Raw genomic sequence first — 13,298 nt, forward strand, 5'->3', positions numbered from 1 at the left:
TCTGTATGAATTACCATCATCTAAATGAGATTTCTGCCATTCTGAGCACCGTGGGGGGACGCCCTAATCAGGTTACACACCCAATGCCTGTGGGTCCGGTCAATTTCTCAAATGTCTAATAAATGAAAATGCTGCCGGTCAAATGTCCGGAGCCACATTTTCCTAAAGGAAACCCTGACACACACGCGCACGCACGCACGCACGCACGCACGCACGCACGCACACACACACACACACACACACACACACACACACACACACACACAGAGAGAGGGGAGCAAAGGAGAGGATAAAAAGCGGAGGAGGTTTAAGAAGTCTGTTTTTTCTGAAACTATAAAGGCTGTCCTGTGAGGTGAATGGGCCAATCCATCACAACTTTCTATAGAGGGGGGTGTTGGGCAAATCCATCAGGGTCTTTTAGAGGGAGGTGTTTAACGATGTCTACGAGTGTGTTTGTGCCAGCAGTCTTTCTTATGTTAATAGAAGGTGGTTTTCTTGTCTAGATGAATTACAGGTTGTACCCTTATCACTACACTGTGAAATTTAGATCTAGAGCTTGAGATGTAATGAAAAATGTGTTTGCGCTCACTTTAATTTTACATTTCCAATGTTTGTGTCTGGTTAGACTGTAAACTTCCCTTCCAGACCCACATTAAGCATCTCCATTCCAAAATTAAATCTAGAATCGGCTTCCTATTTCGCAATAAAGCATCCTTCACTCATGCTGCCAAACTTACCCTCCTAAAACTGACTATCCTACCAATCCTTGACTTCGGTGATGTCATTTACAAAATAGCCTCCAACACTCTACTCAGCAAATTAGATGCAGTCTATCACAGTGCCATCCGTTTTGTCACCAAAGCCCCATATACTACCAATCACTGCGACCTATATGCTCTCGTTGGCTGGCCCTCGCTTCATATTCATCGCCAAACCCACTGGCTCCAGGTCATCTATAAGTCTTTGCTAGCTATCTCAGCTCACTGGTCACCATAGCAGCACCCACCCATAGCACGCGCTCCAGCAGGTATATTTCAATTCCTCATTTGGCCTCCTTTCCTTCCAGTTCTCTACTGCCAATGACTGGAATGAATTGCAAAAATAACTGAAGCTGGAGACTCATATCTCCCTCACTAATTTTAAGCATCAGCTGTCAGAGCAGCTTACAGATCATTGCACCTGTACATAGCCCATCTGTAAATAGCCCATCTGTAAATAGCCCATCCAACTACCTCATCCCCATATTGTTTTGTCTTTTTGCTCCTTTGCACCCCAGTATCTCTACTTGCACATTCGTCTTCAGCACATCTATCACTCCAGTGTTTATTGCTAAATTGTAATTACTTCGCCACCACGGCCTATTTACTGCCTTACCTTCCTAATCTTACCTTATTTGCACACACTGTATATATCTATTGTGTTATTGACTGTACGTTTGTTTATTCCAAGTGTAACTCTCTGTTGTTTGTGTCGCACTGTTTGCTTTATCTTGGCCAGATCGCAGCTGTAAATGAGAACTTGTTCTCAACTGGCCTACCTGGTTAAATCAAGGTGAAATAAAATAAAAAATAGTAATTGATGACACTGTATTCTATAAGAGGTGCTGGTACCCCAGCAGTAGAAAATGAAAGGTGCTGGTTGCGGTAAGGTTCAAACACTGCTCTGACCACACCTAGTCTTGTTTTACTCACCATTAAATTGCAAGCAGTTTGTGAAGGAGCCAGTTTTATTAATTGAAGTTTATTCTTCCAACGAGGGTTATAAATGTGTTTCTTTTTACAGCAGGGTCCATCATCCCCTTCCTCTGGCAGATCTGGAAATGAGTTCTGCGTTGCCAGATGTGGAATTTGACTTTGATACATTTACAATGTGCGTGACAGACAGAGGGAGAGGGGGATGGAGAGAGATGGAGAGAGGGATGGGGAGAGTGCAGGAGAGCGATAGATGGAGAGAGAGAGAGAGTGAGAAAGCTAAAGAGAGAGCACGGAGGGAGGGATGAAAGGGTGAAAAGTGGAACACATTTCCATCTGACACACACCTGTCGTGTCACCTGTGCTGTTCATTTGACCCTGGCTGATTTAAAGTCATACCTGTCATGACACCGGTGCTGTTCATTTGACCCTGGCTGATTTAAAGTCATACCTGTCATGACACAGGTGCTGTTCATTTGACCCTGGCTGATTTAAAGTCATACCTGTCATGACACAGGTGCTGTTCATTTGACCCTGGCTGATTTAAAGTCATACCTGTCATGACACAGGTGCTGTTCATTTGACCCTGGCTGATTTAAAGTCATACCTGTCATGACACAGGTGCTGTTCATTTGACCCTGGCTGATTTAAAGTCATACCTGTCATGACACAGGTGCTGTTCATTTGACCCTGGCTGATTTAAAGTCATACCTGTCATGACACAGGTGCTGTTCATTTGACCCTGGCTGATTTAAAGTCATACCTGTCATGACACCGGTGCTGTTCATTTGACCCTGGCTGATATAAAGTCATACCTGCCATGACACCAGTGCTGTTCATGTGACTACGGCTGATATAAAGTCATACCTGTCGTGACACCAGTGCTGTTCATGTGACTACGGCTGATATAAAGTCATACCTGTCGTGACACCAGTGCTGTTCATGTGACTACGGCTGATATAAAGTCATACCTGTCGTGACACTAGTGCTGTTCATGTGACTACGGCTGATTTGAAGTCATACCTGTTGTGACACCAGTGCTGTTCTTGTGACTACGGCTGATTTAAAGTCATACCTGTTGTGACACCAGTGCTGTTCATGTGACTACGGCTGATATAAAGTCATACCTGTCGTGACACCAGTGCTGTTCATGTGACTACGGCTGATATAAAGTCATACCTGTCGTGACACCAGTGCTGTTCATGTGACTACGGCTGATATAAAGTCATACCTGTCGTGACACCAGTGCTGTTCATGTGACTACGGCTGATATAAAGTCATACCTGTTGTGACACCAGTGCTGTTCATGTGACTACGGCTGATATAAAGTCATACCTGTCGTGACACTAGTGCTGTTCATGTGACTACGGCTGATTTGAAGTCATACCTGTTGTGACACCAGTGCTGTTCTTGTGACTACGGCTGATTTAAAGTCATACCTGTCGTGACACCAGTGCTGTTCATGTGACTACGGCTGATATAAAGTCATACCTGTTGTGACACCAGTGCTGTTCATGTGACTACGGCTGATATAAAGTCATACCTGTCGTGACACTAGTGCTGTTCATGTGACTACGGCTGATTTGAAGTCATACCTGTTGTGACACCAGTGCTGTTCTTGTGACTACGGCTGATTTAAAGTCATACCTGTCGTGACACCAGTGCTGTTCATGTGACTACGGCTGATATAAAGTCATACCTGTTGTGACACCAGTGCTGTTCATGTGACTACGGCTGATATAAAGTCATACCTGTCGTGACACCAGTGCTGTTCATGTGACTACGGCTGATATAAAGTCATACCTGTCGTGACACCAGTGCTGTTCATGTGACTACGGATGATTTGAAGTCATACCTGTTGTGACACCAGTGCTGTTCTTGTGACTACGGCTGATTTAAAGTCATACCTGTTGTGACACCAGTGCTGTTAATTTGACCCCGGCTGATTTAAAGTCATACCTGTTGCGACACCAGTGCTGTTCCTTGCTCTTGTCTGGTTTGCTCTGGTATGATCTGCTCTGGTCTAGTGAATCAGAACCAGATGATAACACTACCGTTTTATTGTAACCCTCTACTGATGCTGGAATAAAGATGTCTACTCTGACAGGTGACCCTGTGGACCTGTACCCTCAGCCCTGCATGGGCCCTTTCATCCTGCCTGGAGGAAGTACTGCTGAACCCTGTGTGTGTGTGTGTGTGTGTGTGTGTGTGTGTGTGTGTGTGTGTGTGTGTGTGTGTGTGTGTGTGTGTGTGTGTGTGTGTGTGTGTGTGTGTGTGTGTGTGTGTGTTTTGCCAAATCGGAATTATTCTCTAATCTGGTAGTTTGTCTCTTCTCTCCAGGTAAACCTGTGATGATAGTGACTGAATACATGGAAAATGGATCCTTGGACAGCTTTCTGAAAGTGAGTTTAAAATATTACACAGCTAAATGAATTATCTTCACACTACCTTAATGCTTTCTACGCTGGCCTATGGAGTAATGCCATGCATTCCACTCTAACTAACCAGAAACTCTGGCTTACTGAAATTAGCCAAAGCAAAACATCAAACCAATGTCAGAACAACATTAAATCAACATGAGCAGACAGGAGTGTGTGTGTGTAGGTCCCGTTTTAGCAGTTTTTCACATGTGCCTGTGTGTCTGCACAGCATCCCTTCAGATGGAAAATGGAGTAATTGCAACCTTCTCCAGCTATTTCCTCTGGTTGTAGAGTGGCCTGGCTTTTATCACTGAGAACTGTCATACAACACACACACAAACACACACACAGTCATCCCTCTCCTCCACACCACATTACTGTACCTCATGTTTGTGTTATGACTATATGACTGTAGCAGCTTTGATCCGACTCTGCTTGTGGTCTGGGCTTCATATAGTGCCTGGGAAAACACCATCTATTTGGTCAAAGGCTCTGGCATAATGTTGTCAGGCCTATATGGTTGTGAGATTGTACAATTCACCTTGAAATGAGCAAGTTAATGTCAGAGGTGATCTAAAAGGTTAATGTAATTGGTTTATATGTTGATATATGAATGTTCCGCTGTATTTCTTAAAAACAGAAAGGTCATATTCATTCTGTTTTTCAATCCAGTGGCATCTGTTTTTAGAGATATGACATTCCACCTGTGACTGATTCTGTCTCTGTCTCTCTCTTTTGCTCTCTTTCTCTCCCTCCCCTCCTTTCTCATCACCCCCTCTTCCTCCTCTGCCTCCCCCTTCTAGAAACATGATGCCCAGTTTACTGGTATCCAGTTGGTGGGCATGCTGCGTGGCATCGCGTCGGGCATGAGGTACCTGTCTGACATGGGTTATGTCCACAGAGACCTGGCCGCTCGTAATATCCTGGTGAACAGCAACCTGGTGTGTAAGGTGTCTGACTTCGGCCTGTCCAGAGTCCTGGAGGACGACCCCGAGGCAGCTTACACCACACGGGTAAGACATGGTGGTCGGGTTTATCAATGACATACGATGGGTTTAATAGTTGTTTCTGACAGAGACAGGACACTATTTGGTATTTTATTAGCATCCCCATTAGCTGTTGTGATAGAAGCAGCTACTCTTCCTGGGGTCCACACAAAACATGAAACATGACATAATACAGAACATCGATAGACAAGGACAGCTCAAGGACAGAACTAGATTTTAAAAAACTAATTTTGGGAGTGTGCCATATAAGAACAACCTCTGTCCATAACCATGGTGCCTAATAGTGAGTGGACACGTTGCTGTGGTCAAAAAGATAGGTTATCACTGTCAGACATAGCTGAACTGACTGACCTCTGTCTCAGGTTTCCACAGAAGGGCATTGTCTAGCTCTCTCTATCTCTCCCTCCCTTCTTTCTGTTGATCTCCCCCTTGCCAGCCCTATCACTGAATACATGCTGTCCATGAGACAAATCACCTCATATGTCACATACGTAGGCACACACATTCACAAACTCCTGACCTTGCAGCAGTGCAGAGGGAGGTAGCAGTACATAAATAAAAGCTGGGTGAGATAACGCTAACATGAATTCACAATAAGCCTTTTGTTTGTGTTCTCCTGAAGGATCATGGGAAAGGAATGACAAACCTACTAGATAAGCAACATCAAGAGGCCTTTGAGCCTAGTTTATCCAACCTATCACCATCTATATAAAATACTGTGTGTGTGTGTGGTCACCTTGTGGCCTAACATTAGTATGTAGGGCTCTAAACTCTGTGTAATAACAGCTTCAGACCCCCATGTTAAATAAACAATCACAGAGCTATTACTTCACTCCCATAAACTCACTCCCTAAAATATGCTAATAGACTTCCCCTAGTGTGTCACTAGTAATAGAGCTGAGTTCTCATCCACTCAACGGTCACATAAATGCATCAGACCCAGCAGGCCGTTCACTCTCCCTCCCTCTTCTGTCAGACCACTCTGCTGTTCCATGAGCCCCCTCCTGTCTGTCTGTGTCTCACTGGTGTCATACTCTACCGTCATTATAGGTATAATCCTTCATTTCACGAGGCTGGCTGTGTTTATGTACACACACCAGGGATTCAAAGGACCAGAAGTGGATTTATTTGTGTGTGTGTGTGTGTGTGTGTGTGTGTGTGTGTGTGTGTGTGTGTGTGTGTGTGTGTGTGTGTGTGTGTGTGTGTGTGTGTGTGTGTGTGTGTGTGTGTGTGTGTGTGTGTGTGTGTGCTCCTGCGTGCGTGTGTGAGGGAAGAAGTGGTTTGTTTTCTGAGGGCTTTGTGTTTAGAGAGAGCTGGCCAGGAGTTGTGTGATTTGGCCAGGAGATCCGTTAGCTTTGGCTCCTCTCCTCTTTTCTTTTACTCTCCTCCGCTGGCCTGACGCAGGCCAAGCCTTGAGTAAGTCCAGCAGCCCCCTGAGTGTAGACACCGAGCAGGAGAAACACAGGGTCAGCCCACAGGCTCCCTCTCAACCTCTCTTCCCCTCTCTCTCTTACTCTATTGCCTTTTCCCTCTCCCCCAGGAAGAAACACAGTGAGGATGAAACAAATGGAACAAGGCCGTGTAGTTCTGGAGGCTGAGGGCACAACCTAAACCGCTCTCTTAGTCAAATCAAATCAAATCCAATCAAATGTTATTTGTCACATACACATGGTTAGCAGATGTTAATGCGAGTGAAGCGAAATGCTTGTGCTTCTAGTTCCGACAATGCAGTAATAACCAACGAGTAATCTAACCTAACAATTCCACAACTACTACCTTATACACACAAGTGTAAAGGAATAAAGAATATGTACATAAAGATATATGAATGAGTGATGGTACAGAACGGCATAGGCAAGATGCAGTAGATGGTATAGAGTACAGTATATACATATGAGATGAGTAATGTAGGGTATATAAACATAAAGTGACATAGTTTAAAGTGGCTAGTGATACATGTATTACATAAAGATGGCAAGATGCAGTAGATGAGTACAGTATATACATATACATATGAGATGAGTAATGTAGGGTATGTAAACAATATATTAAGTGGCATTGTTTAAAGTGACTAGTGATACATTTTTACATCAATTTCCATGAATTTCCATTATTAAAGTGGCTGGAGTTGAGTCAGTATGTTGGCAGCAGCCACTCAATGTTAGTGCTGGCTGTTTAACAGTCTGATGGCCTTGAGATAGAAGCTGTTTTTCAGTCTCTCGGTCCCTGCTTTGATGCACCTGTACTGACCTCGCCTTCTGGATGAAATGCGGGGTGAACAGGCAGTGGCTCGGGTGGTTGTTGTCCTTGATGATCTTTATGGCCTTTCTGTGACATCGGGTGGTGTAGGTGTCCTGGAGGGCAGGTAGTTTTCCCCCGGTGATGCGTTGTGCAGACCTCACTACCCTCTGGAGAGCCTTACGGTTGTGGGCGGAGCAGTTGCCGTACCAGGCGGGGTGATACAGCCCGACAGGATGCTCTCGATTGTGCATCTGTAGAAGTTTGTGAGTGCTTTTGGTGACAAGCCGAATTTCTTCAGCCTCCTGAGGCCTTCTTCACAACCCTGTCTGTGTGGGTGGACCAATTCAGTTTGTCCGTGATGTGTATGCCGAGGAACTTAAAACTTACTACCCTCTCCACTACTGTCCTGTCGATGTGGGTAGGGGGGTGCTCCCTCTGCTGTTTCCTGAAGTCCACAATCATCTTTGTTTTGTTGATGTTGAGTGTGAGGTTATTTTCCTGACACCACACTCCGAGGGCCCTCACCTCCTCCCTGTAGGCCGTCTCGTCGTTGTTGGTAATCAAGCCTACCACTGTAGTGTCGTCTGCAAACTTGATGATTGAGTTGGAGGCGTGCATGGCCACGCAGTCGTGGGTGAACAGTGAGTACAGGAGAGGGCTCAGAACGCACCCTTGTGGGGCCCCAGTGTTGAGGATCAGCGGGGTGGAGATGTTGTTACCTACCCTCACCACCTGGGGGCGGCCCGTCAGGAAATCCAGTACCCAGTTGCACAGGGCGGGGTCGAGACCCAGGGTCTCGAGCTTGATGAGTTCGGAGGGTACTATGGTGTTAAATCCTGAGCTGTAGTCAATGAACAGCATTCTCACATAGGTATTCCTCTTGTCCAGATGGGTTAGTGCAGTGTGGTTGCGATTGCGTCGTCTGTGGACCTATTGGGGCGGTAAGCAAATTGGAGTGGGTCTAGGGTGTCAGGTAGGGTGGAGATGATATGGTCCTTGACTAGTCTCTCAAAGCACTTCATGATGACGGAAGTGAGTGCTACGGGGCGGTAGTCGTTTAGCTCAGTTACCTTAGCTTTCTTGGGAACAGGAACAATGGTGGCCCTCTTGAAACATGTGGGAACAGGAGTCTGGGATAAGGATTGATTGAATATGTCCGTAAACACACCAGCCAGCTGGTCTGCGCATGCTCTGAGGACGCGGCTGGGGCTGCCGTCTGGGCCGCTGCAGCCTTGCGAGGGTTAACACATTTAAATGTTTTACTCACCTCGGCTGCAGTGAAGGAGAGTCCGCAGGTTTTGGTAGCAGGCCGTGTCAGTGGCACTGTATTGTCCTCAAAGCGAGCAAAAAAAGTTATTTAGTCTGTCTGGGAGCAAGACATCCTGGTCCGTGACGGGGCTGGTTTTCTTTTTGTAATCCGTGATTGACTGTAGACCCTGCCACATACCTTGTGTCTGAGCCGTTGAATTGCAACTCTACTTTTTCTCTATACTGACACTTAGCTTGTTTGATTGCCTTGCGGAGGGAATAGCTACACTGTTTGTAGTCGGTCATGTTTCCGGTCACCTTGCCCTGGTTAAAAGCAGTGGTTCGCGCTTTCAGCCTCGAGCGAATGCTGCCATCAATCCACGGTTTCTGGTTTGGGAATGTTTTAATAGACGCTGTGTGTACGACGTCGCCAATGCACTTTCTAATGAACTCGCTCACCGAATCAGCGTATTCGTCAATGTTGTTGTCTGACGCAATGTGGAACATATCTCAATCCACGTGATCGAAGCAGTCTTGAAGCGTGGAATCAGATTGGTCAGACCAGCGTTGAAAAGAACTACCTCTCCTTCCTCTCTCTCCTTCTCTCTCTTTATATCCACGTTCATGTCAAACCTAACCTCAAACAAATCATGAAATCATGAATGTACATCATCAATAGAATCACAGTTACACACATATCGCTTTCACTATTTGATGAGTTGATGAATTAATAGAAATGTGATGACTGGACATGGGTGTTGAAATACTTCCATTGTGATCTCTCTCTCTCTCTCTCTCTCTCTCTTTCTCTCTCTCTCTCTCTCTCTCTCTCTCTCTCTCTCTCTCTCTCTCTCTCTCTCTCTCTCTCTCTCTCTCTCTCTCTCTCTCTCTATCTCTCTCTCAGGGAGGTAAGATCCCTATCAGGTGGACAGCTCCAGAGGCCATCTCCTACAGGAAGTTCACCTCGGCCAGCGATGCCTGGAGCTACGGTATCGTGCTCTGGGAAGTGATGTCATACGGGGAGCGGCCTTACTGGGAGATGTCCAATCAGGACGTGAGTATGCAACCGTCGCCAGGGTGACCTAATGAACTCCCTGCTAAGAGAGGAAATTATGCGTAGAGCGGCTAGGTGGAAGACTGAGTCTGAAGTCTGATGGTCTGATGGCCTGAACCAGAAATACAGCATTGTCACCTGAGAAGATTTAAGGGGGCTTTATTGGCATGGAAACATATGTTTACATTGCCAAAGCAAGTGAAATAGATAATAAACTAAAGTGAAATAAACAATAAAATGAACAGTAAACATTATTCTCACAAAGTTCCAAAAGAATAAAGACATTTCAAATGTCATATTATGTCTAAATAGTGTTGTAACAATGTGCAAATAGTAAATATGGTTTGTATTTACAATGGTGTGTGTTCTTCACTGGTTGCCCTTTTCTTGTGGAAACAGGTCATAAATCTTGCTGCTGTGATGGCACACTGTGGTATTTCCCCCAATAGATATGGGAGTTTATCAAAATTAGATTTGTTTTCAAATTCTTTGTGGGTATGTGTAATCTGAGGGAAATATGTGTCTCTAATATGGTCATACATTTGGCAGGAGGTTAGGAAGTGCATCTCAGTTTCCACCTCATTTTGTGAGCAGTGTGCAGATAGCCTGTCTTCTCCTGAGAGCCAGGTCTTCCTTTGTCGGCCTTTCTCAATAGCAAGGCTATGCTCACTGAGTCTATGCATAGTCAAAGCTTTCCTTAAGTTTGGGTCAGTCACAGTGGTCAGGTATTCTGCCACTGTGTACTCTCTGTTTAGGGCCAAATAGCATTCTAATTTGCTCTGTTTTTTTGTAAATTCTTTCCAATGTGTCAAGTAATTATCTTTTTATTTTCTCATGATTTGGTTGGGTCTATTGTGTTGCTGTCCTGGGGCTCTGTGGGTTCTGTTTGTGTTTGTGAACAGGTGACTAACTTGCTTAGGGGACTCTTTTCCAGGTTCATCTCTCTGTAGGTGATGGCTTTGTTATGGAATGTTTGGGAATCGCTTCCTTTAAAGTGGTTGTAGAATTTATCGTCTCTTTTCTGGATTTTGATCAATAGCGGGTATCGGCCTAATTCTGCTCTGCATGTATTATTTGGTGTTTTACATTGTACACAGAGGATATTTGAACATAATTATGCATGCAGAGTCTGAATTTGGTGTCTCTATCTCTCTCTCTCTCTTTCCCTCCCTCCAGGTGATCAAAGCGGTGGATGAGGGCTACAGACTGCCTCCTCCTATGGACTGTCCTGCAGCTCTGTACCAGCTGATGTTGGACTGCTGGCAGAAAGAGAGGAACAACAGACCCAAGTTTGAACAGATCGTCAGCATCCTGGATAAACTCATACGCAACCCTGGGAGCCTGAAGATCACAGCCAACACCTCATCCAGGTACTATACACATCTACATTTAACCTTCAAGCTCTCAACCCTGACCTCTGAATCTCACCCTGGCAGCCAACATCTCGTCCAGGTACTATACAGATCTGAACTGAACAGCTAGCTGTACGCGGTTGTATTAATAAAGCGTTAGACAAGGCAACGTCTTTCTCATCCGCTCAACAATGCTAAGCATGAGTTAGTCCAAGCAAGGAGTAAAATCATTGGTATGTAATAATGTGATTGTGTATGTGATTGACTCTACAGTCAGGAGACTTAAGTGTAAATACAAATAGCAGATACATTCCATTACAGCTGCGTCAAGTTTCTCCATGAAGTTAAACTCAGACTTCTCAAAATTCACAAAGTCAAACGCAAGACTGCGCATCCCGCCCACTTGACACATCAAAGTAGCCCAAGAAACGTTCCTGAATAAAGCCCTGATCACCCACATACCTGATGATAACTGACAACTGCAAACACACTGGTGGCAATTTTTACCCTTTTTACCCCTCTGGACCCTATAAGATATGACAATGATTCATCAGTTTTAAAAATGTTTATGATGGGACCAGTTTTTCCAAATCAGGTCACATGGTTTTAAAAAACTCCTGGAAAAAACTCCTGGCCCTGGGGGGGGTGAAAACCTCGTCAAACTGCAGAAACCTTCATATGAATTATGAGCAAGTACAGTGCCTTGCGAAAGTATTCGGCCCCCTTGAACTTTGCGACCTTTTGCCACATTTCAGGCTTCACACATAAAGATATAAAACTGTATTTTTTTGTGAAGAATCAACAACAAGTGGGACACAATCATGAAGTGGAACGACATTTATTGGATATTTCAAACTTTTTTAACAAATCAAAAACTGAAAAATTGGGCGTGCAAAATTATTCAGCCCCCTTAAGTTAATACTTTGTAGCGCCACCTTTTGCTGCGATTACAGCTGTAAGTCGCTTGGGGTATGTCTCTATCAGTTTTGCACATCAAGAGACTGACATTTTTTCCCATTCCTCCTTGCAAAACAGCTCGAGCTCAGTGAGGTTGGATGGAGAGCATTTGTGAACAGCAGTTTTCAGTTCTTTCCACAGATTCTCGATTGGATTCAGGTCTGGACTTTGACTTGGCCATTCTAACACCTGGATATGTTTATTTTTGAACCATTCCATTGTAGATTTTGCTTTATGTTTTGGATCATTGTCTTGTTGGAAGACAAATCTCCGTCCCAGTCTCAGGTCTTTTGCAGACTCCATCAGGTTTTCTTCCAGAATGGTCCTGTATTTGGCTCCATCCATCTTCCCATCAATTTTAACCATCTTCCCTGTCCCTGCTGAAGAAAAGCAGGCCCAAACCATGATGCTGCCACCACCATGTTTGACAATGGGGATGGTGTGTTCAGCTGTGTTGCTTTTACGCTAAACATAACGTTTTGCATTGTTGCCAAAAAGTTCAATTTTGGTTTCATCTGACCAGAGCACCTTCTTCCACATGTTTGGTGTGTCTCCCAGGTGGCTTGTGGCAAACTTTAAACAACACTTTTTATGGATATCTTTAAGAAATGGCTTTCTTCTTGCCACTCTTCCATAAAGGCCAGATTTGTGCAATATATGACTGATTGTTGTCCTATGGACAGAGTCTCCCACCTCAGCTGTAGATCTCTGCAGTTCATCCAGAGTGATCATGGGCCTCTTGGCTGCATCTCTGATCAGTCTTCTCCTTGTATGAGCTGAAAGTTTAGAGGGACGGCCAGGTCTTGGTAGATTTGCAGTGGTCTGATACTCCTTCCATTTCAATATTATCGCTTGCACAGTGCTCCTTGGGATGTTTAAAGCTTGGGAAATCTTTTTGTATCCAAATCCGGCTTTAAACTTCTTCACAACAGTATCTCGGACCTGCCTGGTGTGTTCCTTGTTCTTCATGATGCTCTCTGCACTTTTAACGGACCTCTGAGACTATCACAGTGCAGGTGCATTTATACGGAGACTTGATTACACACAGGTGGATTGTATTTATCATCATTAGTCATTTAGGTCAACATTGGATCATTCAGAGATCCTCACTGAACTTCTGGAGAGAGTTTGCTGCACTGAAAGTAAAGGGGCTGAATAATTTTGCACGCCCAATTTTTCAGTTTTTGATTTGTTAAAAAAGTTTGAAATATCCAATAAATGTCATTCCACTTCATGATTGTGTCCCACTTGTTGTTGATTCTTCACAAAAAAATACAGTTTTATATCTTTATGTTAAAAGCCTGAAATGTGGCAAAAGGTCGCAAAGT

The 13,298-nt window shown here is 44.5% G+C and overlaps 1 protein-coding gene across 2 annotated transcripts in view; it reads left to right on the forward strand.

Moving 5' to 3' along the window:
• LOC139380741 (ephrin type-A receptor 3-like) overlaps window positions 1–13,298 on the forward strand; it is a 154,429-nt gene that overhangs the window by 124,800 nt on the left and 16,331 nt on the right. For both annotated transcript variants that reach the window (XM_071123724.1, XM_071123722.1), the window contains exons 12-15: window positions 4,032–4,093; window positions 4,915–5,124; window positions 9,512–9,661; window positions 10,838–11,031. In XM_071123724.1, the coding sequence (XP_070979825.1) occupies window positions 4,032–4,093; window positions 4,915–5,124; window positions 9,512–9,661; window positions 10,838–11,031 (616 nt within the window). The remainder of the gene's footprint in view (window positions 1–4,031; window positions 4,094–4,914; window positions 5,125–9,511; window positions 9,662–10,837; window positions 11,032–13,298) is intronic.

Source organism: Oncorhynchus clarkii, chromosome 22, assembly GCF_045791955.1.
Source record: "Oncorhynchus clarkii lewisi isolate Uvic-CL-2024 chromosome 22, UVic_Ocla_1.0, whole genome shotgun sequence".
In the NCBI taxonomy this organism is placed as follows: Eukaryota; Metazoa; Chordata; class Actinopteri; order Salmoniformes; family Salmonidae; genus Oncorhynchus; species Oncorhynchus clarkii.